This window comes from Zootoca vivipara, chromosome 1 (assembly GCF_965207765.1).
Source record: "Zootoca vivipara chromosome 1, rZooViv2.hap1.1, whole genome shotgun sequence".
NCBI classification, from domain to species: domain Eukaryota; kingdom Metazoa; phylum Chordata; class Lepidosauria; order Squamata; family Lacertidae; genus Zootoca; species Zootoca vivipara.
Genome location: NC_142582.1, coordinates 12,362,139 through 12,390,062, shown reverse-complemented (window position 1 = coordinate 12,390,062; position 27,924 = coordinate 12,362,139). Strand labels below are relative to the sequence as shown.

Genomic DNA, 27,924 nt, shown 5'->3' with positions numbered 1-27,924 from the left:
TCTCTATGTACAGAAAGTCAGCCGAGAATCTGCCCTGAGCTTCACGCTGCAGTGTAACAGTACAAAGAACATACACAGCTGCTGAAATACTTAGTAAACGATGTTACGTTGAATATAAATTGATGCACTTGGGCCACCACCACTTTCAGTAATCTCAAACGTGGAAGCTGTGAAATGGTTTTTGATTTGTCACCAAGCCGAGCAGCATTGGCATTATAGCTTAGTACAGACTCAAGGAAGGACAAAACATAACGTCAGATGCCTTTAACGGAGTAAGAACTTTTGGATTGTCTTATTGGTTATGGATTTTGAGCCAGTTTTCTTTCAGTCATTTGTTGCCAACAGTAAAGGTGCTTCATCCTGAAGAGCATAAGGGACACACAAGTGCACATTTGGTTTTTTTTTTATAAAACCCCCAAACTCTGCCCCAACACCAGGAAAATAAAGCATCATTGTCAGAGGCAGATTAAGAACCGAACTGTAAGTTTCTACAAGGATTTTTTTTTTAACAGTAAGGTACAAAACCCTACACTTTCTAACTGGATCAACCTTCACAACATGTGCCCAGCATTGTTTTCACTTCTGCCACAGACAGAAGATAATGTTCATGATATTTTCATGTTGTCCCAGATTATCCTTGGTTCAACGCCCTCCCGTCACCACTTCCTGGTGCTTTGGTAAACTAAAGTCTTTACACAATGCAGCATAACGCATGAAGAAAAAGAGGAATGATTACGAAGTATGGCATTCTGTCTAAGTGCATTGGTGCAAACACCACAGTGGCAACAGACAAAGGAAGTGGGAGATGTGCAGCAATCTTCAGCAGTTTACTGTGGAGAAAGGGGGGGGGAACGGTAAAACAATTAGGTCATTATTAAGGCTTCAAGCTCTGTGGCATAATAAAGAGTGCAGATATTCCCAGGAAAATACCACGGCATATCTACCGGTAGTACTTCTGCATATTACATAAACAAAGCGCACTGCAAACAATCAACTGCAACCAACCATCTCCTGCCATCTGATCTTTCGTTCCGCCAGGAAAATTAAGATACCTGCACACACGGCGCTGACACAAAAGGTCCGCTCATATATTATTGTTCCCCTATTTCCTCAGCCCTCTGTCTCCCCACTTCTTCTCCCATAACAAAACGTCTCAAACTGAATGTAACTGACCTGCATGAACTACTTGAAGACTTGAAAACAGACACACTGAATCATGGGCATAGCCAGGATTTTTGTTTGCGGGGGGGGGGGGGGGAGCCTTTTGTTAGAAGGGGGCAAAACCTCAGCTTGCTACGTATTTTTATTGATGGGGGGGCAGCTGCCCCCTTCCCCCAACTTGGCTACTCCCATGCACTGAATGTACTTTTAATAAACACATAAAAAATTGAAAAAGAAAAGAAAGACTCAGACTGAACCACCCAACCTTCTGGCATATCCTAGCCTGACATTTCAATATTGCAGTCTCGTTTAAATAAGAGGCTTAACATGGCAAGCGTTGACCTGAACCATCATCACCCCTGAAAATGGGGGTGGTAGGGGGGCTACTCAGGGCCTAGCACGTAACAGTAACCCAAACCATGGTTTATTGTGAATGTGCAAGCCTTTTGGTGCTGGAAGAGAAAACCACGGCTTCTCTTTGCTCTTCCCTGGGTCCTGCTGTTGCCACACTACCCAGAGCTCTAAGCCACAGTTCAGCTTAGCATTATGCATAAATGTAGGCTTGTGGTTTGTCTCACTCCAAACAAGCGGTGAGCTGCATGCAACCATGGCTTGTTTTTGGTTTACAGAGTCAGGGGTACATGCCCCATAATAACATGTGGGGTCTTGCAGGGGAGAAATTGGCAGACGACATCTTCCCTGAAGCTCCCATTTTGAGAAGCCTGTCTGAATCACACCCACTGAACAGTAAAGAGTAAGAAAACAGCTTGAAAACACAAAACTCCCACCATCCCTAGCTAACAGGACCCGTGGTCAGGGATGATGGGAACTGTAATCCAAAAACAACTGGAGACCCAAGTTTGGGAAGCACTGCTAAGCAACCCTGATAATACATAGTGGGTAGGGTGGGAACAGGCAGAAGATGCTCTTAAAGGCTTGTACAGTTCTTCCTTGGTTCTTGAATGCCTTGTGACTTGAACGTTTTGGCTCCTGGACGCCGCAAACCCGGAAGTGAGTGTTCCGGTTTGTGAACATTTTTTGAAAGCCGAACGTCTGATGCGGCTTCCAATTGAGGGCAGGAAGCTCCTGCAGCCAATCGGAAGCCGCGCCTTGGTTTTTGAACGTTTTCCGAAGTCAAACAGACATCTGGAATGGATTCCATTCGAGAACCAAGGTACGACTGTACCTTTATGTGACTAAAATAATTGTGATTGTTTTGTTTTAAAACACACACACACACACACACACACAGCCTTCAAACACCAAAAACTGTGGGGGAAATTAAGATAATGAACTAAGGTACCTTGTTTTAACTTTTGCAGTGCTTGCATTCATGAGTATACCCAAAATGGCTGTGAGCATAAAAGCAGTTGATCTACATGGATCAGGATCAAGCTTGATTTGGTACCTATTTGGGGGAGGGTGGGGGGAGAAAAAACGAAGAGCAAGGTAATAAACCGAAAATCAAATTTGCAAGTGAAACACAAAGTAAAACAGAATATTGTAGACACAAGTGGTAGATAAAACATATAATACATAAGCAGAGGATGGGTGGCCATCTGTCATGTATGATTTAGTTGGCCTAGATGCCCCCCGGAGTCGCTTCCAACTCCACAATTCTATTATTCTAACTGATTACACAAGCAGAAATAGATTTTATGGCATGGGAAGGAACAAGAAACAATATGCAGTGCAGTAAAAGATGATACAACAAACTTCATATACTAATGCTGCTACGAGCTTCCCCAATTTTAAAACCAACACCTTTGGATGGAGTAGCTGAGTTTGAAACCAACCCGTTGTGGATTCTTGTATAAATCCTGCAAGTTCTGGCGCTTACCTGAGATTTTTTAGCCAGTAAATTAAAGACGGGCAACTGAGCAGCACAATCAACGTGAGCAAGTTGAGGATGGTGATGTGCATCTTAAGACTGTCTACAACGCTATCAATGGCTGTGCTGCCCTTGGGTGATGATGATGATGTTGCTGCTGCTGCTGCTTCTGAAAGGCCATCTGATGATGATGCACAGCTCTCTTCCGTTTCTCTTTTGGAACAAGCGGAGCTTTGCTCCGAGTTCTTTGGGCACTATAAAAGATAAGCATAGGCATTCATAAGTTGACAAAAGTTTAACGGTGAACTTAAAAGTGCTTCATGGTGAAGGCAAAAAGGATCAAGTAATGTTATTTATTTAATTTATATCCCACCTCTTTCTCCAAGGAGCTCAAGGTGGGATACGTACCCTCCCTGTCTCTGTTTTACCCTCACCAACAACTCTGTGAGGCTGAGAGAGACTGGCCAACCAAAGGTAACCCAGTGCGCTTCAACCTTGGTCTCCCAGGTCCTAATCCAGAACTCTAACCACTACACCAGGGTTCCTCAAACTTGGGTCTCTCCAGCTGTTTTTGGACTACAATCCCCATCATCCCTGACCACTGGCCCTGCTAGCTTAGGGATGATGGGAGTTGTAGTCCAACAACAGCTGGAGACCCAAGTTTGGGAGACCCTACACTACACTACGCTGGCTTGAGTAGCAATGTAGCCAAGATATACTATCGCCCTTTCCTTTCCCAATGCTGCCATGATACCAGTGCAGTCATCATTGCAGGTCCTTGGGGGAATATACCAATATTGCCTGCATGCCCACTCCCTAGCGATGTACCAGACAAAAGGCAAAGCACAAAGGGAACAAAAGGTAGAAGAGGAGAGACTTATGGGGGGGACATAAACATTTGAAAACATTAAATGTTAAAAGTATTTTTGTTTAGGGCAAGCCTACCCAGACAGATAGATGCTAACACTTTTACTGTTGGTTTAATTTACTTTCAATGTTTTAAATTGATATCTTTAATATAATAATAATACTTTACTATTTATACCCCACCCACCTGGCTGTAAACTGTAAATATATACTGTAAACTGCTTAGAGGTTTTGCTGCAGTTGATTGGTATGTAGCTGCTGTTAAAGAAAAGAAAAGCTTATTTGATTAACTCACTGGGGGGGGGGAGTAAGATCTAGCAGTGGAGATAGGATCAAACTTGAGGGAAAGGAAGAGAAGCCTCCTTTTCACCTGAGCAAACTCTCAGGTTCATGTTTGGGGCAGCCCCCCCCCCCCCCGGCTGTTAGCCGACAGCAGGAGGCATTTTTTGCTCTCTTAAGAAAAAAGACATTCTGCTAAATCCTGAAATGTTAAAAACTGAAATAACATAACCCAAAGGAAGACACAGAACAGACCTACCGTATCAAGGACACTTAGTTCTGTTCTGACATTTGAATGTAGTTTAATAACCTGTTTAAAAAGAAAGATTTTTTAAACGCAGTGTGTCAACTTGTAAGTGCAACCTAGACTAAAACATAATTCCTTTTTGAAAGTTTTTTTTTATTAAGTCTTCTAAAATTCCACACATACGTTTCAGTACATAATAAATTTTTTTTTTTACTTCCCACCCCTTCTCCATGGTGTTTGCTTCTCTTCCTCTGTCGCACCCTGTTTTCCATCTCTTAAACCTTAACAAAACTACTGTTATTTTACTCTCTTCTGTTGCTCATAGTCCCAGTCCTGCCTGCGTGTCCATCATATAATAATATTTCTTTAAATAATCTGAAAAGGGTTTCCACTCTTCCACAAAACCTTTGTCACTAGGGCAAGGGCGTCACAATGGGGGGGGGCAATGCGGGGGGCAATGCGGCACCCCCTCGCTACTGTGGCGGCGGCACAACTGCCCCGATGTTTCTGGCCTCACCCCTCGCTTCTTCCTGGTGGGGTGGAGGCAAGGGGCGGGCCAGAGAGCAGCGTCAGCGGTGGCCGCTGACGCCCCTCGCCACTCCACCTGAGTAGGAAGAAGCACTGAGTAGGAAGAAGCACACGCCGCGCTGGAGCACCGCCCCCCAGCAACCCACTCTGTAGCGTGATGTGTGCGTTGTGATGCGCGACGCATGCGCGCGACAGGTGCCCCGCCCCCTGGCAGGGTGACTTCTGGTTTGCCACCCCAGGCAGCCAGAAGGCTAGCAACGCCGCTGCACTAGGGTTCTCTTATTTTAGCTGTCAACTTTGCCAATTCTGCATAATCCAACTAAAACATAATACCTTTCTCATTCTTTCAAACTACAAGGGGAGGGCAACTTGAGAAAGATGGCGTTTGAAAACTGGACTTGCACTCCCACCCTAAGTGCCACCTCCCATATTGTTCTGAAGGGTCCCCCAACTCTCTGAAGTAGGTTTTCAGTTGGCACAGAAGGCAGGAGGGGGGTAACAATAAAAAAGTATTCAACCAAGAAATCTGAGCAAAATGTGTTGGATTTTATGTGCACCAAAACCAGAGGTAGCTGGATGACTTGGAGGCAGGACAAGCGCAATCTTTTCCTCTCATTTTCCACCCCACGTCACTCAGCACCAAACCTATGGGAAGACTGCCCAAACCAACCCATGATTGAAAAACTTTAAAAGCATTTTATTCACACACTGTATTTGCCACATGCTGGTTAACTACCTTGAAGGCGTAATGAGCATATGTCATTAATATAGCCAACGCTCCACACGTAGTCCAGCTAAGGAAAAACATGCAAACAGCTACACACACCGTTCTTCGCGTAATCAAACTGGGGTCTGATGGAAGTCGAGAGGGTCTAGCAAATGCAAACAGTCATAATTAATTCACACAAAATAAAGGTTTCCGTTCCTGAACAGCGAAACATTAATCATGTATAAAGTATAATGGATCAGCTCAGACACCTTGCCAGACTACGATTTGTGCTAACCATGGTTTAGAACCCATGCAGTAGACATTTTCCTAGCTCAAGAAAAGGAGGTACACATTGCCCCTTGGAGGGTGTCCTCGTGTCCATAGGGAAAAGTCAGAATTTCACTCTGGCATTACATCTATAATGCAGCTGCAACTGGAGGCTTACCAAAGTCCGTAACTATGAGGGTTAATTCATTTCACAGAGTCCCAAATTTGCTGTTTTTCGTATTCTTTCCCTTCCATTTATTTTTTAAACTAAGAGTTTTGGTATTTTTGAATACTACTGGTACTTACAGATGCCACATGCTGGTTTTCTGAAAATAATGTTACCCCTAAACATGCAAATAAACATTTCACCTTTCAGGAAAAAGAGTTATTACCAAATATCTCTCTTGTATATTAAAGTTTAGCGAATCCAGTCTGTTTTTCAATTATGTTTATTTCCCAAAGCATACAGAATTATAACAGCACAAACACATTGGAATGGTTTAGCTTCTTTGCTGGGGGGTTCTAGAAAAAAATGTTTCTTGGACAAACGCTGAGATAGGAATCAAGCATTCTGTGGCTTTCTGGGTCAAAGTCTAAATTAAAGCATGATTACTTTTTACTTTGCCCGGATAAGATGAGCAAAATTACTTTGAAAAACAGGAATCCTAAATAGAAAGATCAACTGTACAGTCCATTAATTTAAAAAGAGTAATTTGACGGAAAGAAAAAGGAAAAATCAAGTTTAGTCAAGTCAAGGGCCATGAATTTTGGCAGCTGTATGTTTCATTCTGCTTGGTACAATAAGTATAAATGCAGAAACGTGCTCCAATTTCCAAGAACTAAAATTGAAAGCAAAATCAAAGACCTCCTGAAGCCCACAAATGATATCTATCCTATCTAACCTTAAAAAAAATAAAAGGATAATAAACGCAATTTGATATGATTAGGCCAAGGAACAAAAATGGAATAAAACCACCGCAGAACTAGAACAGAAATGTAATAAATGGTTTCTTCATTAAAAAGCTTTTATGCCCTGTTCAGAATTTGATTGAAAAAGAACGGCATTTCAACTGGAAAGAAAAATTACAAACTGGCAATGGTCAGTTCGTGAATGATGTCCTGGTCTACACAAGTACCCAAATATCACTCCTATTACCTCTGACCATTTAGTATCCTTTGGTAGAACTTGATAAGGTTCTACCTTATGCAGCAAAACCTCTCTTTAAAAGCAAGTTAACCAAATTGCCCTTACAGCCAGGTTAACTCGGCTTATTAGTAGTTCAGCACTTAGAACTATCTCACAAAGATGCCACTAAAAGCTAGTAAAATCTTGTACAATGTTCTACAGTCCCATAGAAAGTTAACCCATTCTCTCAGCTAGTTAAGAACCATCCCCAGTTTTAGTATAATCACTGTTTAATAAGTAAGCATTATATTTTCATCTTTTATCATTTCACCCACATAAAATAAGAGCAGTGTTTTTTTTACCTGGTCAAAGCTACATGCAATGAGGATGAGATCTTTAGGGATGAACTGAAGAGTATGCTGCCCCAATAGGCTATGCCAGTCCCAAACATAAAGAGGATTAGAGATACAAAAGGAAACCACAAGTTCTGGTTGTTCGGTGTAACAGCATCCAATTCTGGCAAGGATAATATATCCCAGATTCCTTTAAACCAGTTAAGCCTGTGGGGGGGGGGGGACACACAAGATTATAGTTGTTTGCTTTACTTGCTTATCAAAAATTTATAATTAATCCTAATGTCAAATGCTATATTTTTTTAGTATGTATGTTACTGGTGAGGACCTTTATTGCTGCATGAAGAATTCCATTGTGTAGCGGAAAAATATAAAAGCAAGGAACTTACCCCAACAAGAATTTAACAATATTCACTATTGGTTCTACTTTATAGGGCCTGGCTGCTTTAGTAAGTGCAGGTACAAAATCTGTGCAATGACCTAGAACAAGAAAAATGTATCAAGAATCAGATGTGGCCAGTAAATTAAAATATTAGCAGAAAAACCATTAATGTTCCAAAATTCAGAATATATTATAACTATTGTTAAATGCTAATTCCACGGCAGTAAAACTTCTGTTTGTCATATAATGTCATTACTAATGCACTGATGGTGTGGGGAAACAGACCGACAGAAATTATTTACAGTAATAGTTGCATTCAATTTTAGACAATGAATATTTGTGACACAGAATTCTCAGTTCCATGAATATATTTAAATGTGTTTTTCCTCCAGCTTGCAGGTCTTACCAAAATGAAGCTGCTGCCCTAAAGGGCAAATAACTTGGTGCATATTACCCAAATGATTTTAGAAATCAAATAAATATAACTCAAACTTTAAAAGTGTACTACTACTACTACTACTACTACTACTAATTTATTATTTATACCCCGCCCATCTGGCTGGGTTTCCCCAGCCACTCTGGGTGGCTTCCAACAAAAGATTAAAATACAATGGTCTGTTAAGCATTAAAAAGGTAAAGGGACCCCTGACCATTAGGTCCAGTCGTGACCGACTCTGGGGTTGCGCGCTCATCTCGCATTATTGGCCGAGGGAGCCGGCGTATAGCTTCCAGGTCATGTGGCCAGCATGACAAAGCTGCTTCTGGCAAACCAGAGCAGCATATGGCAACGCCGTTTACCTTCCCGCTGTAGCGGTTCCTATTTATCTACTTGCATTTTCACGTGCTTTCGAACTGCTTGGTTGGCAGGAGCTGGGACCAAACAACAGGAGCTCACCCCGTCATAGGGATTCGAACCGCCGACCTTCTGATCAGCAAGCCCTAGGCTCAGTGGTTTAACCACAGGGCTGCCTTCAGATGTCTTATAAAAGTCTGGCAGATGTTTTTCTCTTTGACATCTGGTGGGAGGGCATTCCACAGGGCGGTTGCCACTACCAAGAAGGCCCTCTGCCTGGTTCCCTGTAACTTGGCTTCTTGCAGCGAGGGAACCGCCAGAAGGCCCTCGGAGCTAGATATCAGTGTCCGGGCAGAACAATAGGGATGGAGATGCTCCTTCAGGTATACAGGACCGAGGCTGTTTAGGGCTTTAAAGGTCAGCACCAACACTTTGAATTGTGCTTGGAAACGTACTGGGAGCCAATGTAGATCTTTCAAGACCGGTGTTATGTGGTCTTGGCGGCCGCTCCCAGTCACCAGTCTAGCTGCCGCATTCTGAATGAGTTGCAGTTTCCGAGTCACCTTCAAGGGTAGTCCCACGTAGAGCGCATTGCAGTAGTCCAAGAGGGAGATAACTAGAGCATGCACCACTCTGGCGAAACAGTCTGCAGGCCGGTAGGGTCTCAGCCTGCGTACCAGATGGAGCTGATAGACAGCTGCCCTGGACACAGAATTGACCTGCACCTCCATGGACAGCTGTGAGTCCAAAATGACTCCCAGGCTGCGCACCTGGTCCTTCAGGGGCACAGTTACCCCATTCAGGACCAGGGAGTCCTCCACATCTGCCTGCCTCCTGTCCCCCCAAAACAGTACTTCTGTCTTGTCAGGATTCAACTTCAATCTGTTAGCCGCCATCCATCCTCCAGCCCACACAGGACATTCACCACCTTCAATGGTTCTGATTTGAAAGAGAGGTAGAGCTGGGTATCATCCACATACTGATGAACACCCAGCCCAAACCCCCTGATGATCTCTCCCAACGGCTGCATGTAGATGTTGAAAAGTACTGACTTTTAAAAGCTCTACTTAGCGTTGTAAAGAGTTTGCTTTAAAATACATTCAAGTCGATAAGCTATACAGTAACTATTGTTTATTCTTGCCAGTCAAAAGCTTCCCTCCCCAGATTCCTATCGGTATCTACATGATCAACCACTTTACAACAAATCTCAGCATTTTTTAAAAAAGAGATAACAAAATGATTGCCGAACTACAAATGAAATGTACAACGAAACTCTATTTTCTAGTTTTATAATAATAAACAAACCTGTGCTTAAAAATCTTTTCACGTAATGTTACCTGTTGAAATCAGGGACCTTAACTGTCTTCCATAAGCAAGAAGAATATTAGAAATTATGTACACGGGAAGAGTGCCACCATGGAATCTTATTACCTACAAAACAAGAATGTTTTATGGAAAAAATGGAGCATGCAAATATCACCCAATGTCCACAATAATCCAGTACTTACATAGTGCTTTTTTTCTAAATACTTCACATTATTATCTGAGTAATTATTAAAAACCTACGAGACATGCCTATATAACATGTGACAGGGCTGAGACAACAAAATGGCTTGCTCAATACCACTTAGCAAATTCATGGGTGGACTGAGATTTCATCAAAAATTCCCAATTTATATTCTTAACCAATATGCTATGCTAGCTCTCAGGATATCTTTTTCAAGATAAAAATGGACTCAGTTTCTTTTCCACAGGTATGAGTACCACACATTCTAGTGCCAAGATAAAGCACGCAGACATATCTATCTGTTACTCAAATCTCAAGTTGCAATCAAGTACATCAGCATTAGCACGAAGGGGTAGGGATGCGAAATCAGCAATGCTCCCATAATTGTACATATTAACCCAGAACACGGCTTCAAATTTAGCACAATAAAGTTTCAGACCGTGATTAAAGATGGCCACTTTATAATCAGAAACGTAACTTTAGCCAACTGGGCAAATCAGGCCTGAATTATCTTGCGATCCACCAACATGTGTTCTGACTTGCTGGGTGTTGACCCGTCTAAGGCATGAGGCAAAATAATAATAATAATGATTACCAACCCCTCTTGCAGGCTGCAATAAATGGTGGCTGGTCTGAAGCATGACAAGCTGTGCTGACCTGGTTTAAGTTAATACAAGTAGGATTTAAACAAAACTGAATTTGCACACATAAATTTCATTTGCTATTCTGTTGCTGACTTGCCCTGCTTTAGAGACTGCTGTTTAAGGCTTTTCAGCCTGCTTCCGATTTTAACTTGAACAACACAACTGGGATCATAACCGCTTTGTCTTCTTTAAAAAAAAAAGGCACAGCGCAGTAGCAGCAAGCGTTGGCTGAGAGGTGCGGCCTGATGTTTTGGGAACTGAATTGAGCATATGGCCTTGAGCAAGTCATTTGTTTGGTCTACATTCAAGTTACGTCTTGCTTCCCAACTGTAGCACAGATGTAGACAGCACTGTTTGTTCTTGACATGATGCGTGGATGGTATTGTTTGGTGGCAGGAAACCTGTAAGCACACGCAAAGCAGGACCTCTTAGGAACAAAGCTTTTTCTGCATCCACCCACCAGGCTCCATGGACGGGAGTTATTTGGCAATGTAGACACCGCACCCCTATTTTGGGGAGGCATCACTTAGAACTGTTGGGACTATCTTTTATGAACTACACCCTATTGTTACAGACGCATGCTACACTCACAGAATACATTTTATCAGATCAAGGTACGTAATTTTTGCTTTGCTATCTTTACGCATTATCAGCTTAAGGTTAAGTGAAACAAAACCTTCTTACCTGGCCAAGGACTTGCAGAAAAGAGGTCTTGACGGTTACCTAGTTGCAACACACATTTTAAAAAAGTAGCTTTTTTTTTTTTTACACCAAACAATAATATAGCGTAAAAACAAAATAATGAGAATACTCCAGTTACAATGACAAAATAAGGTGTGCAGTTTAACAACCCAGCAGCGTCCCTGGAGGCGCAAATAGCCTCAGTTTGTACAAAGGGCCTTGCATTATTTTCGGCTGGTGAACCAACTGAAACCCCTCCTAGACACTGACTGTTGGTCCACAGGGACCCATGCTCTTATGGGCTCCAGATCAGGCTGAGCAATGTATTGTTCATGAGACAGCCTTGGAAGACTGTTTGGAAACTTAAAATACAGGTGGCTCAGCTCCTATGTGGACTGACCATCAAGATCATATTTTGTTGGTTCTTAAACATACACCAACTGCCAATCCATTTTTCAAGCATAATTCAAACTTCTGGTGTTAACGGGTAAGAACTAAATAGTTTAGGACTCTGGAACCTGAAAGCTTGCCCAATTACCACATGTTTGTGCCCAACTACGGTATCTGAGGTCTGGTGCGGAATTATTAGCATTGTGGGTGTAGAAATGTCCCTCTCAGCGAGATCCACCTAGTACAATCATTATGCCTTTTCAGTACCATGGTAAGATTTCCCCTCCAGCACCAGAATATTTGTCCAGGCCTTTGTTAAGCGTCAACTAGTTAAGTGTCATTTTATGTGGGGCTTTTTTAATGACTGGCAACTATATTTTATTTTTTTGTTTTGTTTTTATCCTCAGAATTACTATCAATAGCAAAATGTGCATTTTGGTGGAAAATAAATAAATAAATACAGCACGCTTAAAATGTTCACTTCACAAGAGGTGAAAGCTCGATTGATCCTATTTAAAATACTTTATTACCTGCACTTCACTGCAAAGCAATCCCAGAGCGGATTACAATTTAAAATTCAGATCCATGTAAAATGATCTGCAATCATAAGGAAACACTGAACGACAGGCCTAGGCACTAATTACTGAGAAAAACCCAGGGAAAATAAAGAATTCAAAAACTGGGGTGCCATTACCAAGAAGGCCCTTCTCCTACTCTGACATATAACAAACATCAGTTGGCTGCGATACAACCAAGGGAGCTTCACTTCAGTTGCGCATCAAAAGGCTTCTACTGACTGTCTTTTACTACAAAACAGAAAATGGGCCCCCTTGTTTTGAAGGAAAGTAGGAGAAATGTAACTCTCTTCCTTATACTTACTTCACATAGGCTTTTACTTACTTCATATTGGCAATCTGAAGATGAATAAATGTTCAACAATGGAACGGCAGTGTCATTTTGAGGCTGGGCAATGTGCAGCTTTGCAGAAATCTCAGTCGAAGATGGAACCCTGTGGTGGTTATGTTATGTTCTTTAAATATTGGTCTGCAATGAACACTTGTCCAATCTAAAATAAAGTCTGATGCAATCCTGTTAAGTGTGCATGGCATTATGAGGTAGGAGAACTCATTTTGTGCAGGAGGATACATTGCTAGCTTTTGCTGCAGGTTCCACTGGTTGTTGTTTTTAATGACGAGCTAAAAACCAGACATTCAGAGCTGTCATTCATTTAACAAGTGGCACTACTGCTTATCAAAGTTTCCATATCATTCAGACTTTGAAACTATGGTTGAAGCTAGTTTACAAAATCTGATTGGGATAGGAGCCATGGTTTTTACTAGTGGAGATAAACACTACCAGCAAGGCAGAGAAGAATTTATTAATATAAAGAGACTGCTTGAACATATGAATAAGTGACCAGCAACATATCTGTTCCAGATCACTGCTCAAGCCTCTTCCAACTGATGATACCTTTTTGGAATTATTCTAGGACAGGCATACACATGGAAGCATCATGACAAAGCCATATCTCATGTGGACTTGTGAAGAAACGGGCATTAGTAGGAATCTTCTGGCTACTTAATTATTATTCAGTGTTTTGTTGTTATACACAAAACCTTCACCCTTCCTTAAAGAAGAATTTGGTTTTGATATCCCACTTTATCACTACCCAAAGGAGTCTCAAAGCGGCTAACATTCTCCTTTCCCTTCCTCCCCCACAACAAACACTCTGTGAGGTGGGTGGGGCTGAGAGACTTCAGAGAAGTGTGACTAGCCCAAGGTCACCCAGCAGCTGCATGTGGAGGAGTGGAGACACAAACCCGGTTCCCCAGATTACGAGTCTACCGCTCTTAACCACTACACCACACTGGCTCTGACGTTAAGATCATTTGCTATCCCAAATTTTGGGGGCTTATACACCTGCAGATTGTGAGAACGCATTAATATCATATATGGAAGTCCTATGGTGTGACACTTTTCAGTGACGTAATGAAATCAAATAATGGTAAACTCTTACTGTGACAAAGTAAAAGAGTCTTCATAGGACCATGGTATATGAAGCTGGTACACAGTAGGTTTCCTTTCTGAAAGAAGCAAATGAAAGAACATAATAAAACAAAGAGAGAAGCACGTGATGAAATACAGTTTAAATCAGGCCACTAAAAAAAGGACTCTGCTACAAGAAATACTAAGAACAAACTTTTCAAAATGTATCACACTATCAAAAAGCAAGTCTAAGGAGTATTTGGCAACACCTTAGGTTCTGCTGTGACATGAGACACCAAGAATGAGGCCCAAATGTCCTTTGATTCTCTTTTTGTTTCTTTAGATCTTAATACTTAAAAAATAGTCATAAAACAGCCAGAATGTAAGGTTGTAGAATTATATTGAAATGTAGCAACAACTGAAATAACGACAATGTGTAATTCTCTTATTCCAATAACCATCTCCCAGTTGCTCACAATCTCTAAAGCTCGGCATTTTAATTTTTTTTGCTTCTCTGCCAATGTGTCTCGTCTATCTCAATTTTGTATTGAGCCACACTTCTCATTATTCATGCCACACTGCAGACTCAAGCGGCACGGCAGACTTAATATTAGGGCTGTGTGATATCATCATTTACCCGATTCCAACTCTGCAGGCAGGCAAAGTGAAAGAAATAGAAAGCAGCTTATGAAGTACAACAAGAGCAAAGAGAAATGGCAACTGTGCCACTCAGCAAGATAAATGGGAAGGTCATTCACAGAACAGAAAATGTATGTTCACTTCATCCGTTTTCACGCTTAAGTGGCATTAGATTGCCAACTTTAAGGAGAGTGTCGTGCACCCAGTTCAAGGGGCAATTTAAAAATGACAGGCTTACGATGCATAAGCTTCCTCTCTGCACTGACAAGCACTTCTTGGGCATGAGGATGATAAGGTTCTACACATCCTTGCTGGCATATATGGGAGATTTCAAGATGCCAAGCTGTTCTGTGATTGTTATCATAAAGTGGAAAAACCCAGCCACATAAATCTGCCTTTATAATGCCTAACATCCAAGTACTACCCAAGCCAAAGTGAAAATCAGTTTGGATTAGGGAAAGGATAACTACAAAAGATCAAAATAAAAATAAAAAATCCTTCCAGTAGCACCATAGAGACCAACCAAGTTTGTCATAGGTATGAGCTTTCGTGTGCATGCACACTTCTTCAGATACTTCTTCGTATCTTCAGATACTTCAGATTCTTCGTATCTGAAGAAGCGTGCATGCACACGAAAGCTCATACCTATGACAAACTTGGTTGGTCTCCAAGGTGCTACTGGAAGGATTTTTTATTTTTATTTTGACTGCGTCAGACCAACACGGCTACCTACCTGTAACTAGTACAAAAGATCAAGTAGCAAACTGGTAGTCTGCTAACACAATGGACAACCAGAGACCATGCCTTGTTATTAATTCTAACCTGCAAGATCTGGGGTGGGGGCAAGAGGAGGAGAACTTCAAGAGCTATCCAGGTTCATTTTAAATGTTGTCTGCCTGAAGCATAATGAACTGGTCATTTTACCACTGTGAACCCTGAAAGCCACTGACTTTAACGAAAGGAATAATATTAGCAGCCTATCCACATCACCATGTTTCCAATGGCGCTCTCTCTCTCTCTCTCTCTCTCTCTCTCTCTCACACACACACACACACACAGCAAGCACATATACCATCTCATACATATGAACTGGAAGCTTCCCTCTGAAACATAAGCAGATTAGAAAACAAATTTAGGCATCTTAGGGATACCAACTACATTTGCACACATTTAATTCCTCTCTCGCCCACACAGGGATCTATTTATACCAAATCTAAACAATCAGAACAGAGTTTAGAATACAGTAAAACTTAGCTCAGTGGCAACACACATATAGCTGGTTTACCAGGGCACACCAGGTGCTCAGCAATGATAAAATCATCAAATAAAATTCTCAGTCCACACCCCATTAATGAAGCAGAGTCCTGAATCAACTGTCACATCTCAGTTACCATTTACATTAGAATTTTTTCTCTCTCCATTTGTGGGGAAGAAACACACCCACACCCAACCCTATCTTATTTTCCCCCAAACATTTCACCCCAATCTTGTGATGCCCAGGAAATACCCCGATCAATAAGGGATTAAGAATATTAAAATCTATGGACTAAAATGAATTTTGCCTTTGCATTAAAAGTAAGCTTAAATTGGCATCCCAAGTAGCCATCAATTTTTAAATCAACGGATTAAAAAAAAAAGTTCTTGTAACAGAGTCCTTTCCCCCCTTACCCATGATCAGAGCAAACAAAAAATAATGGATTCTGAAACACACACTCTAAATGGCTGATTTAAGCAAACATCTTCACATGCTGATACCTTAAGCTTATTTGTAGTTCACTAGTTCACCTGCTAAACGTGAGATAATAGTTCAGATCAAATCTTCTATATTAACAGATAGGGTTGCCAGACTCAATAGAGGACAGGACTTCTGTGCCTTTAATTGCCCTACTCTCTTTTGAGTCTGGAAACCTTAAAAGAGAAACCAGCAGGCCCTTTGTTTACTTTCCAAGCAAAGGGTCTGCTGGTTTCTCTTTAAGGTTTCCAGACTCAAAAGAGAGCAGGGCAATTAAAGGCACAAAAGTCCTGTCCTCTATTGAGTCTGGCAACCCTATTAACAGACCTTTCAGATCTGATATATACCCTATCTATCAGCTAGCAGAGTTAACATAATATGAAATCAAGCTGGAGTACTGCAGAAAAGTTGAGCTGAATTATAGAGTGCTTTGTAATAAAGTGGCAAGCTCGGCTACTGAAACTATACTTCAAGAAAAGAAGAAGATTGTTATGAATTCCCAGCAAAACTGAACAAAATGGAAACTGAACAAAATGAACAAAAAATGGGAGATTTTAAAAGCAGAGAAGAGCAAGGTGAGCCTTAATATTGGATCTGCCTTGCTCAAATGTGAATCAGTAGGTTTCAATATAGTACATGGAATTGTACTGTCAACTATCCACATCAGTAAACAAAGCCAAAACAAAAATCAAATAAGGTTAATTTTACAGCAAGTCAGACTACAAAATGACCTTAGAAATGAAGACTACAGAACGAATGACACTACAAAAATAAGAGCATGCGAGTAATGAGGTATATGCAAAGGATTCCCCCCCCCCCAAACACTGGTTTAAAAGTGATTTCTGGAAATAAATTTACCTTTAAGCGACTGGCAGCTGCTCTCTATAAGGATGTTAAAAGCTTGGTATATCTAAACAAATGTAACAATGCAATAAATATTAGTTTACTAGAACTCCCCAAAAGAACTAACCCCAAACAGAAAACACAAGTACCTGAAATAATAATAATATTAATAATATTAATAATAATAATAATCAGTATTTATACCTGACCAAAATGTTGAAGCTGAACCTTGTGAATAAGGCCAGTTGAATTTAATACGATTTTGCTTGAAGAAAGCCCTGTGGAAAGTATTGCCTCATGTCAGAAGTACTTAGTAAAGTATGATTATTATTATTTATTTCATTTCTATACCGCTTTATATTTTTAAGAAAAACCTGAAAGCTGTTTACAGAATATTAAAACCTCAATAAAACAATCTGAGGAAAGTCAAATATAGAGTATACAGTCAAAGCAACATAATTCACAGAAAACAAAAACGTTGTCTTAAAAGATTTCAAAACAAAACATTATAAAGGAGGTCAACTACAGAATGCATATTTAACAGAAACTACGTTAACAAAAAAAAAATTCCGAAAAACCTCCATTGCTAAGTGAAGTCCAATATAAAATGCACATTTAAAACAGCATAAATAACAAGGGAATAAAATATTATCATAAGCATGACACAGCTATTTGACAGGCACTAAAAAATGGGGCAAAAGAATCCAATAATTAGGATTTGTTGTCAGGCATAGCAATGTCCCTCTGATCTTACCAGGCACCTCTTTAGTAGAGCTTGTGAGTCTGGAACCGCCCCCTAGGCCAGGTGGAAAGGGCCTTGCAGGGAGTGGCCTTTAGGACTCTAACGCATAGGCCAAAAAAATGGGGAAAGCAATCTTATTTGATATTTCAAAGTATACATGTTAGAAGAGTGATGCTTTACATGTGTACATATTGCTAAACTTAAAGCGTAATACTGTGTGTGTCTGAGAAACCCCACTAAATTTGAAGGAACTTACTTCCAGGTAAATGAGCACCAATATTGTAGTCTATAGAGTCACAATTAACAAGAAGTAATTATTTAAATACACGGAAACAAGAATTGTGCATTTGCCAAATGCAGCATAGGAATCCTACCGAAAGAAAAAAGGTGGGTCACAGGAAGCTGTACTGTTCTTGAAGCTTCGTTAAAGAACTCACAGTCCAAAGTAAACTGCAACAAAGAAATGGAAAGCAATTTCTAGAATTTCTGGCAGTGGTCCACATAGCATTTCATCCTCACAAAGTGGAAAACCGAGAGAAGGTACAGTGGAACCTCGGTTGTGGAACGCTTCGGAAGCTGAACGTTTCGGCTTTTGAACGCTGACAGCCCGGAAGTGAATGCTTCCATTTTTGAACACGCCTCGGAAACTGAACAGCTTCTGGGGTGCATTTTTCCAATGGATTTTGCCAACTGGCAATTGCGCCTCAGTTGTAGAATGTTTAGGAAGTCTTATGGAATGGATTACATTGGGCAGCTGAGATTCCACTGTATTAAACTTCACACCAGGAGAACTGGGTTCGAGAGCTGACTCAACCATAAACTTAATAAATTACCTTATTAGTAAACAGAAATAAGCATAGTGGTCATTTCTGTATCACCTGCAAATGTTCTGCAGATTCTCAAACGAGTCATTTGGAACTAAGGCTTATTTTAGGCTCTCTTGTGGAGCCTAAAGCATGGTTTGTGCTTTATTCCCAGATACTACAGAGGCAAACAACTCTTGCAGTCAATCCATCGATAGTCTAACACAGGCATAGGCAAACTTGGTCCTCCAGATGTTTTGGGGACTACAACTCCCATCATCCCTAGCTAACAGGACCAGTGGTCAGGGATGATGGGAACTGTAGTCTCAAAACATCTGGAGGGCCGAGTTTGCCTGTGCCTGGTCTAACAGCAAAGACTTGGCGCGTTTGTTGAAAGAAAGTAACGGTTCTCATCACAAGTTATAGCATGTGCTAAAAAATACAACATTTCAGGAAAAGTTGTGTAAAATACTCAGATTTATTGGTTTTAAACACACACAAACTACCGGTAGACACCCCTCTCTATTACCTTATTACCATTGACAGCTGGTATATGAAGCACAAGATGAGACAAAGAAGGATAGTCTTGAAGTTTCAGAGTCACAGTCTAGAAAGACAATACATGCAAAAGTAATGTTTAACTGACCTGAAAAATGTATTTTGAGTCTTTTAAAAAACCATGTTGAAAATAATAAACCACAAGGAAAAACTGGAACTGTTAATTTTATCACAGAAGCGCTTCAAAATGTGTTTAAGTGGATTCAGCAGTGTTTAAGTGCACAACACATTTATATTCTCTTAAATACTGAATAAATAAACAAAACAAGTGTTTAGTTTTCAAGGAAATGGTGCAATTTTTACCTTAACTGTTGGCAGTAATTCAGTTTTCCAACTCAAATCAACACCTCGCAGACTGTAGAAAATTAACATAAAAATTGTTAGAGATTAGAGAACCATGTTCATGAATATTTATTTCAAGTTTCTTATGCACAATGCTATATTTTAATTGGTAAGCAAGTTTAGAAAGCAACTCTAATATCACTATTATTGATAACTATAGCTAATGCGGTGTAGTGGCCAGAGCAGGGGTCAGCAAAATTTTTCACTAGGGGGCCGGTCCACTGTCCCTCAGACCTTGTGGGGGGCCGGACTATATTTTGAAAAAAATATGAACGAATTCCTATGCCCCACAAATAACCTAGAGATGCATTTTAAATAAAAGGACACATTCTACTCATGTAAAAACACCAGGCAGGCCCCACAAATAACCTAGAGATGCATTTTAAATAAAAGGACACATTCTACTCTTGTAAAAACATGCTGATTCCCGGACCATCCACGGGCCGGATTTAGAAGGTGATTGGGCCGCATCTGGCCCCCGGGCCTTAGTTTGGGGACCCCTGGGCCAGAGGGTCAAATTAGGCCTTTGTGGAAATGCAGGTCTAAATTCCCTCAGACAAGAAACTGTAACACAATAACCATGGTCTAAAATTATGGAGATAAGACACAAAAAGTTTGACTCTGGCAAAATTCTGAGGTGTTTAGAAGCTTTCACTTCCATTTTAGATTCACTGCAGCATGTTGCAATTTTTTTAATCTCGACAAACTGTGCTTAATTTTAACTGTGCTTTGCTGAAATAAGCCACCTTCCCACTGTAATTTGTGAAGTTGGCTTGTTTCAGCAAACCATAGTGAATAGGGTTGCCATACGTTTGGAATTTCCCAGACATAACCGGAATACTGCTGTCGGAAGCAGTGTCAAGGCGGAAATCGGCAAAATGTCCAGGAAAATGCGGGTGTATGGCACCTCATGTCAACAGTGTCATTTTTGGCGATTTTACTTTTTAAAAAGCTCAAAAACATCCTTTCTTTATCTTTTTTTGCAATTTTGCCCCCAAAGCTCAGTAACTTTGGGCAAAACTAAAACAAACACAACAACTTTGCCCCCCCCCAAAGCTTTTATTTCCTTCTTTCACTGCAGAAACTACCTGCAGAAACTGGTCCAGTCATGGAAGACTGTTAATGTATAAATTGGCATATTGCAGACAAATACTGGAAGGCCTTTCCTTGGGCAAGAATTATTTTGACCACTGGAAATGCTTTCTCATGTACTGAATAAACCAGTGTTACAGTGCTGAATGTGATATTATAATATGGCTATATTAATGTTCTTTTCTCCTCTTTCTTCAGTACAGTATTTAAATATAACTGTAGGGTGCTTAAGCTAATTTTGAATATGTTCAAAATCCACCAGTCCCCAGGGAAATCCTATTCATTAAAGCCAAATACACAGCTAACCGTGGGATTATAGGGATTCTCCTAATCCAAGAAGTGGATTAAGGCAGGTTTAAGGGTGGCTTAAATTCCTAGTATGTCACAACAGTCTGAAGAGGACAGAAAATATAACACAAAAATGAAAACAAAACAGAACTAAGCACCACTCATTTTAAGCAAATACAAAACCAAACCTTATTTTTAAAAGAACAATAAAAACAGCAATAATTTGCACAAGTATCTTCTGCAAACAGTTCTATTTTTACTTGTTTATGAAATGTAAAATATATTTACCACACAGATGAGGAACTGTTTATACAGCCATATATCCAACTATTTGTGTCCTGATATATAAAAGAGGCATGTGGGGGAGAAAGAGAGGTAAGAAAACATGTTATAGCTTGGCATACAAAATAGTGAAAGCATTTAAATCATTTTCTTTCTATAAATACATAAGAAGTTAAGTCAAGCTGCAAGGAAAGCAATTTCTCACCAGCATACTGCTTTGACAGTAGACATGACTGTATGGTTTTCGATGGCCTGAGAGAGGGAAAGTAAAGTATTTTCCATCCGATTCCTGTTCAGAAAAGGACAAAAACATGCTGAACTGAAACTGTAGTAGTTTGGAGAATTGCTGGAACGGGATTGAGCAGACACGGTTTCCAATCACCATTAGCCATGTACAGTCCTGGACAGTCTACTGGGGGTGGGCCAAAAGCTCAGAAGTAGAGCACATACTTTGCAGGCAAAAGGTCTCAGGTTCCAATACTTGGCATCTCTAGGTAGGGCTGGGAAACAAGACCCATCTGAAACCCTGGAGTATCTGATTTGGCATAAAGTAGGGTTGGAGAACTCATCAAAGCAGCCCAAGGGCTGAACTCCCTTCTGGGCCACCTTCCAAGGGCCGTATGCTAGTGGCGAGTGGGGCCAGAGGCAAAAATGGGCAGCACAACAGTAGGCTGGTTTCAACACACACACACACACACACACACACACACACACACCCCTATTCTCCATCCAAACAAGCATTTCAGGCAGGCAAAAAACACGTGAGTGTGGACCTGGGCCAGTGAAGAGTTTGGCTGGTGGAGTGGAGTTGTGGCCCGTGAATAGTTCCAGGGACCAAATAAGGAGGCCTTAAGTTGCTGCATTTGCCTGTTGGGCAGCTTCCCATGTCATCTATCCCAAATTAAATAAGTTACAGTTAAAAGAAGAAATCAACGCAACTCACATTGTACACTGTATAGGACCATTTTGGAGTTTTAATCTGGATCCAGTTTACTTCTCCTGCAATCAAGCAACATCACTCTTCACACATCCAGGAATAAAATTCTTCCTCACTTCCTACAAAATTACCACCACTGTTTTGGTTTTTTCACTTTCTAACTTCAAATAGTATCAAGCCATGATATCTGCCAAGGACCGGACTTCATACAAATAAGGAATAAGAATATACAAAGATCCAGTTCCCTGGTGGTATTGTACTAAACCACCCAAGATTTAATGACATAAAAGTATAGCACCAACTTAGAACCAGTTTGTTCTGCAAACTCTCCTCCTAAAATAATGTGGTGGTGATGATGCAGTATCATCACGCTGTATGGAGTTGCTTCAAGAAGTTAAGAGAAGCCACACATAGGCCATGTTCATATACTGTCAGTGACCAGGCTAAGGAGTACTGTTCTGATGGGGAATGATGGGAGCCTCCCCCTTCCCTCTGCTCCTGACCAGAATCCTGAGGCTGTCCAGGAGCAGTGGAGCAGTATAGATTTGGAACAGCGGTTTGCAGAGGGGCATAGTTCTGAAGACAAAAGTTGGGAAGAACTGGGAGGTGAGCAACAAAGTGAAGAAGAACAGAAGAAGGGAGTGCTAACAGACTCTCTCTCGCTGGAAAGTATTCAGCCTATCAGTCCAAGGTCATGTAGAGCAAATAAGGTGGCTACACAAAAAGCAGGGTGGTTATGAGATCAGGTTGCAAGATGCGGAAGTGACTAGGAAGGAAGTGGGTAGAATCCTTAATTGGGAACACCTTCATTCCGAGAATGGATGCTTTGTTCTTTTGCTGTGATCATTAAAGGCTCATTAAATGGTAAGGGACTCTTTTCGCTTTGTCCTGCTTATCTATGGCCAAAGGGCGCGAGGAAGCCGAGACCTAGGAGCCTAACATATACAATGCTAAACCATGGTTTGGTGGTATGTGCACAAAATGGGAAAAGCCCAAGTAAAGCACCAGGTGGGAGAAGGAGCTGCTAGTGTTTAGTTTCACCAGAGATCACAGTTCATTTCAAACCCATTTTACTTAGACTCACTACTAACCCTGACCTTGTATAAAATAAAGATAAACTAACCTGTTAATTCAGCAACAGATTCAGGGCTCTCTTCATATAATTTTGCAGGGTGCCTCAGAAAGTGATGGTTTAACACTAGCATTCTCTTCTGTGGATCTTCTGTTATCTAAGAATTAACACGTGATTTCAGAAGAATTTTAACTTAGGTTTTGGTTACAATGAAGCATATTTATACTAAACCCAAGACAGAATGTGGATTAAAATTAACATCATTAACATTAATACCATCACTATTTAACAACAGTTTGAAATTACTCAGACAAGAACCGCTCTTTTCATGGAACATGTCTGCGTTTCAAGAAATACAAACCTGCTTAGTGTTTTCATCAATAAGGTCAAAAAATGCTCGGATGGTAGCCAAGACCAATTCTTTACACCTGTAAAATGAGTTTAAGGGAAAAGGCTAGTTATAAAAACTACAGATGAAAATGAAATCAAGCAACAAAAGAAGAATCAATTCTGATTGATCTAATCTGGTTCTAGCTGCTTACCAAACTATAGAGAGATGGTCTGTTGAAGCCCAGACACGGGGAATGGCTGAAGTCTATTTAAGAAGAGATTTCTATTACTTCTTTTCAAAAATCACTAATGACAAACATTTAATATTATCTTAATGAAGAAAGCACATAGCTGAAATCCTGCCCACGGGTGGCTTAAATCCCAACGGCAGGGATTCAAAGGGCTAGTTTAGACACCCACAGCACAGCAGAACTTCTGCCTTTCGCCCTGTAATAGCAGATCACTATGCCTCAGAACTGCGACTCAATGTCAAAATTGGTTTGACATGTAGCACGGAGAGCGGCTGTACGGGAAGGGGAATGCTAAAAGTGCCTTTGGCTATGTAAAATTTGATGTGTGGTTCTTTGGATCCTTCTGTTCAGCCAGCTGAATGCAGGACTGCTGTCTTTAGACACAATCCAAAAATTTACTTTAGGCAAGCCCAATTTCTTATTTCTTCCTGTTAGGCCCTTTTTATCAAAAAAGGGATTTGGGAGAAAAACATTTAGCGTATTTTTCGGACCATAACACACACTTCCCCCCTCCAAAAACGGAAGGGAAAAAGTCGCTGCATGTTATGGAGCGAATGCGAGAGCCAGAGCCCGAGCCAGAGCCCGAGCCAGAGCAGAACGCAGCGGGAAACTGGCTCTCGGGCTACTTCTGTGACAGCGAGTGAGGTGAGGGGAGAGATGGAAGGGAGCCCCTTCTGCCCCTCCTCCCAGCTTTCATCCTTCCTTACTTCCATCCTTCCTTCCCCCTCTCTTTCTCACACCTTCCTTCCTTCCTTCCTTCCTTCCTTCCTTCCTTCCTTCCTTCCTTCCTTCCTTCCCCCTTTCTTTCACTCTCTCACCCCTTCCTTCCTTCCTTCCTTCCTTCCTTCCTTCCTTCCTTCCTTCCTTCCTTCCTTCCTTCCCTCCCTCTTCCCTCCCCTCCCTCTCTTTCTTCCTCTCTCTCTCACCCCTTCCTTCCCTTTCTCTTCCTCTCTCTTTCACCCCTTCCTTCCTTCCTTCCTTATCTCTCTTTCTTTCTCTCTCTCACCCCTTCCTTCCTCTTCCAACTTGAATAAAATATTGGGGGGGGGCAGGTAAGCCCCCCTCACATACTGTATCAGCCTCCCCCCGCCTCCACCACGTTCAGCGAGAAGTGGGGGGCAGCGGAGGGATGCTGTTCGTTCTTCCCCGCCAACCCCCACTGTCTCCTTCGCTCCCCCTCCAGCACCCCCTTCCCAGCCTTTTAGAGAAGGAAAACCAGGGAAAAATTTTTTCCCTGGTTTTCCTCCTAAAAAAACTATGTTTGTGTTATGGTCCGAAAAATACAGCATGTGCTGGCCCAAGCATTACACTTCTAATCTTATAGGTAATCCACATTTGTTTGGTAACAAATGTCACTGTTTCCACGGGGACTGAGAGCTGAATCTAGAATGCAACTTTAATCACTCCGGTTATAGTAAATGCCAGGGCAAGGATTAAATATGCAATACCTTTAACAAGAATCCTTCAGAATGTACAAGAGCCCTAGGGTTGCAAATTACTTATCCCCAAATCTGTAAATATTATTTTAATTTTAAAAGAATGGGTGCTTAGTTTACCACAACACATAAGGCACTGCTTTGATGACTTGTTCGGGGCAGAAAAGCCAATCCTGAACGAACTTGATAATCTCGAAATCCTCCCGCCACAGAAAGAGTGGTTAGATTCTTTATTTCTTTAGCCTTCTGAATCCATTTCTGGTTTACCGCTCTGTAAAAATCTTCCAGAGGAAAAAATGTTGTTTTAAACATTAGTTTAGCAGCATTTGTTTAGAGAAGTCCAAATTCTGAATCTGGCATAATTGAGGTGATCAACCACAACATACATTAAAAGCTATACTTTCATCAGATAGTATCATCTGAGGACAGCAGCATCAAAAATATATGTATCAAAACCACCAGCTAAATGCTACATAGTAGAAGAGAAAGAAGGCGAGCTACTCAAAGGAAAGGAGCACAATTTATTTTCCGAGTCTCACGGCTGATTCAGACACGACATTCTTCTTGGTTAGCACACATGAGAGTCACTCTCACATCTGCATACTTGGAAAGAAAATAATAATTGATGTTTCAGTACATCTCTCTCACTCCTGATCACGCCCACACACTCAATAATGGATAGGAATCTATCCAAAGGTGAGATCCATATATTACCACCTCAAACAGTACCTTTTTTTCTGGGAATGCAGAGAGGAGGCTGGCTCCCACATATGCAAAAACCATTAACAGATGACATGTGAATCAGCCCACACAATGCAAATTAAGGCAGCAGCTTTCGCAGACCCAACTAAGTATTAGCTCAGAGTGAATGTGTTCAGAATCAGACCCAACTAAGTATTAGCTCAGAGTGAATGTGTTCAGAATCAGGCTGCAAAGTCTTCCTGACACAATTTCGGAAATTGTAAATGTCAAGCAGGCTTTTTAAAAAACAAACAAACAAGCAAACAAACAAACAAACAAACAAGAGCAGTATATTTAAGAAATAAAACCAGTATGCTATGTTTTACTTCTCCGTTTAGGGAATTTTACGTCTCTTTTTTGGGAGTACAAAAAATCAAAACAAAACACCTTCCATTTTCTCAGACATAAATGAGAGATTGGGAAAGAGGCCAACCACGGAGGCAGCTCTTCACTTTCAGCTGCAGGCAAAAGTCCGGGAGAAGGAAAAGGAGACTTGGAGGGGGAGAGTACTGCTGAAATGAAGTGACAGGAGACAGCAGCAGAAAAGGGCATAGATGGAGACAGGCCATTAAAAAAAAAGACTTTAGAAATGATGCAAACAGTTCCCACTCCAACAGTCAGAGGACTATAAGGTGCAGAAGCATAAACGACACAATGGCAGAGGTTGGCCTGGCAGCCTGGGGGTTGCCCGTTCAATTGAGAAAATGCTGGCACATTGCTTTTATTTTTTTAAGGGCAAAATAGCACAGCTGCTTCTTGTTGGGTGCTGGTTCCAAATTCTGATTGCGAGAATTAAATTCATTGTCACCATGGCAACCCTACTTACGGAATCCTGCTCCATTCGGAGTCTTTCGTTTACACTCATGCTGCAGTTAACTTGATGCTAGCAGTTATGCATATTGGCTATTGCCTAACTTTCAAGCTGCTTGGGGTATATGAGGGGTAAGCTCATGAAAAACAATGCACAGGATTAGTCAAGGTGACAGTGGTCTTGGTCATCAGAATTCTAACACAAAAGAATCCTGCACAGAGGAAACTGCATCAAAAACACTCGGTAAAACCTCCAAGTGGCCTAGATTTCAAAGTCCTTCATTTTCTTGTAATACTTCCATTAGTCAAGAATCTGAGTTTAGAAAGCTGCAAGTCATTCCATTAGACTTTGATATTCAAGGGATTCTCTCAGTGTCCTAGTTCTGTCAAAGCTCGGGTATCAGGATAATAGAGTAATCAGAGCATCCACACTTATACGAGAAAACTAAGATAACCAACTTGCCACGAATGACCAAATAAGCAACACTTGTGGTCTAAGTCTCTCTGCCGGTTACCAACTGCTCACCAATGCTTCCCCAAAATGAAACTGACAATTAAGCTTAACGTTTAAGCTGCGCCTGCCTGGACACATTGGGATTCTCAGGCCCATTGCCAGCGTAGCTTGCAGCCAAAACATTTAGTTTATTACACATTGCCTGAACTCATTCCAAAGGCTTTGAGCAAAACCTAATAAGATCATGGTACAGGAAATACGGGTTTCTAAATGGAAACTAAACTACAGGTGAAACTCAGAATATTAGAATATCGTCGAAAAGTGCATTTATTTCAGTAATGCAACTTAAAAGGTGAAACCAATATATGAGATAGATGCATGACATGCGAAGCAAGATATGTCAAGCCTTTATTTGTTGTAATTCTAATTATTTGTTGTTAGGCAGGTCAATTATAAATGGGATGTAATTAATGAAATGTAATAGCAATGTTTATTTTTGTATTATTGTAACTATTTGTTTTATTACGGTGGAATTTCCAAAAGATAGCATTTGTAAAAATTAAAATAAAAATAAAAAATAAAAAGTTGCATTACTGAAATAAATGCACTTTCCGACGATATTCTCATTCTAAGTTTCACCTGTATAGCTGTTTAATGCCCGCATTTAAATGCCACCTTCTAAAAACAATGTTTTACAGTAAAGACTTCTTTTCCTTCTGCCAATTTTGGGCTGGCTCGGTTGTCAGTAGCCACACTCCTGAAATGAGTTTGGAATAGGATTAAGTTGCACTGGCACAATTTACCCCAGCATACATTACGCT

At 40.9% G+C, this 27,924-nt stretch overlaps 1 protein-coding gene across 1 annotated transcript in view; it reads right to left on the bottom strand.

Annotated features, from left to right (window-relative positions):
- Positions 1 to 387: 387 nt before the first annotated feature.
- The window catches only part of PGAP1 (post-GPI attachment to proteins inositol deacylase 1), a 48,058-nt gene continuing 20,521 nt past the window's right edge, over positions 388 to 27,924 (bottom strand). The window contains exons 5-27 of the mRNA XM_060281504.2: positions 25,219 to 25,379; positions 23,624 to 23,676; positions 23,443 to 23,509; positions 23,133 to 23,238; positions 22,016 to 22,071; positions 21,278 to 21,361; positions 21,079 to 21,128; positions 19,372 to 19,423; positions 19,040 to 19,117; positions 18,082 to 18,157; positions 17,170 to 17,243; positions 16,981 to 17,032; positions 13,783 to 13,849; positions 12,666 to 12,774; positions 11,379 to 11,417; positions 9,881 to 9,974; positions 7,758 to 7,848; positions 7,378 to 7,575; positions 5,650 to 5,785; positions 4,398 to 4,448; positions 3,002 to 3,246; positions 2,465 to 2,569; positions 388 to 830 (exon numbers count right to left, since the gene is read on the bottom strand). Coding sequence (XP_060137487.1) covers positions 692 to 830; positions 2,465 to 2,569; positions 3,002 to 3,246; positions 4,398 to 4,448; positions 5,650 to 5,785; positions 7,378 to 7,575; positions 7,758 to 7,848; positions 9,881 to 9,974; positions 11,379 to 11,417; positions 12,666 to 12,774; positions 13,783 to 13,849; positions 16,981 to 17,032; positions 17,170 to 17,243; positions 18,082 to 18,157; positions 19,040 to 19,117; positions 19,372 to 19,423; positions 21,079 to 21,128; positions 21,278 to 21,361; positions 22,016 to 22,071; positions 23,133 to 23,238; positions 23,443 to 23,509; positions 23,624 to 23,676; positions 25,219 to 25,379 — 2,183 coding nt within the window. The 3' untranslated portion in view covers positions 388 to 691. The remainder of the gene's footprint in view (positions 831 to 2,464; positions 2,570 to 3,001; positions 3,247 to 4,397; positions 4,449 to 5,649; positions 5,786 to 7,377; positions 7,576 to 7,757; positions 7,849 to 9,880; positions 9,975 to 11,378; positions 11,418 to 12,665; positions 12,775 to 13,782; positions 13,850 to 16,980; positions 17,033 to 17,169; positions 17,244 to 18,081; positions 18,158 to 19,039; positions 19,118 to 19,371; positions 19,424 to 21,078; positions 21,129 to 21,277; positions 21,362 to 22,015; positions 22,072 to 23,132; positions 23,239 to 23,442; positions 23,510 to 23,623; positions 23,677 to 25,218; positions 25,380 to 27,924) is intronic.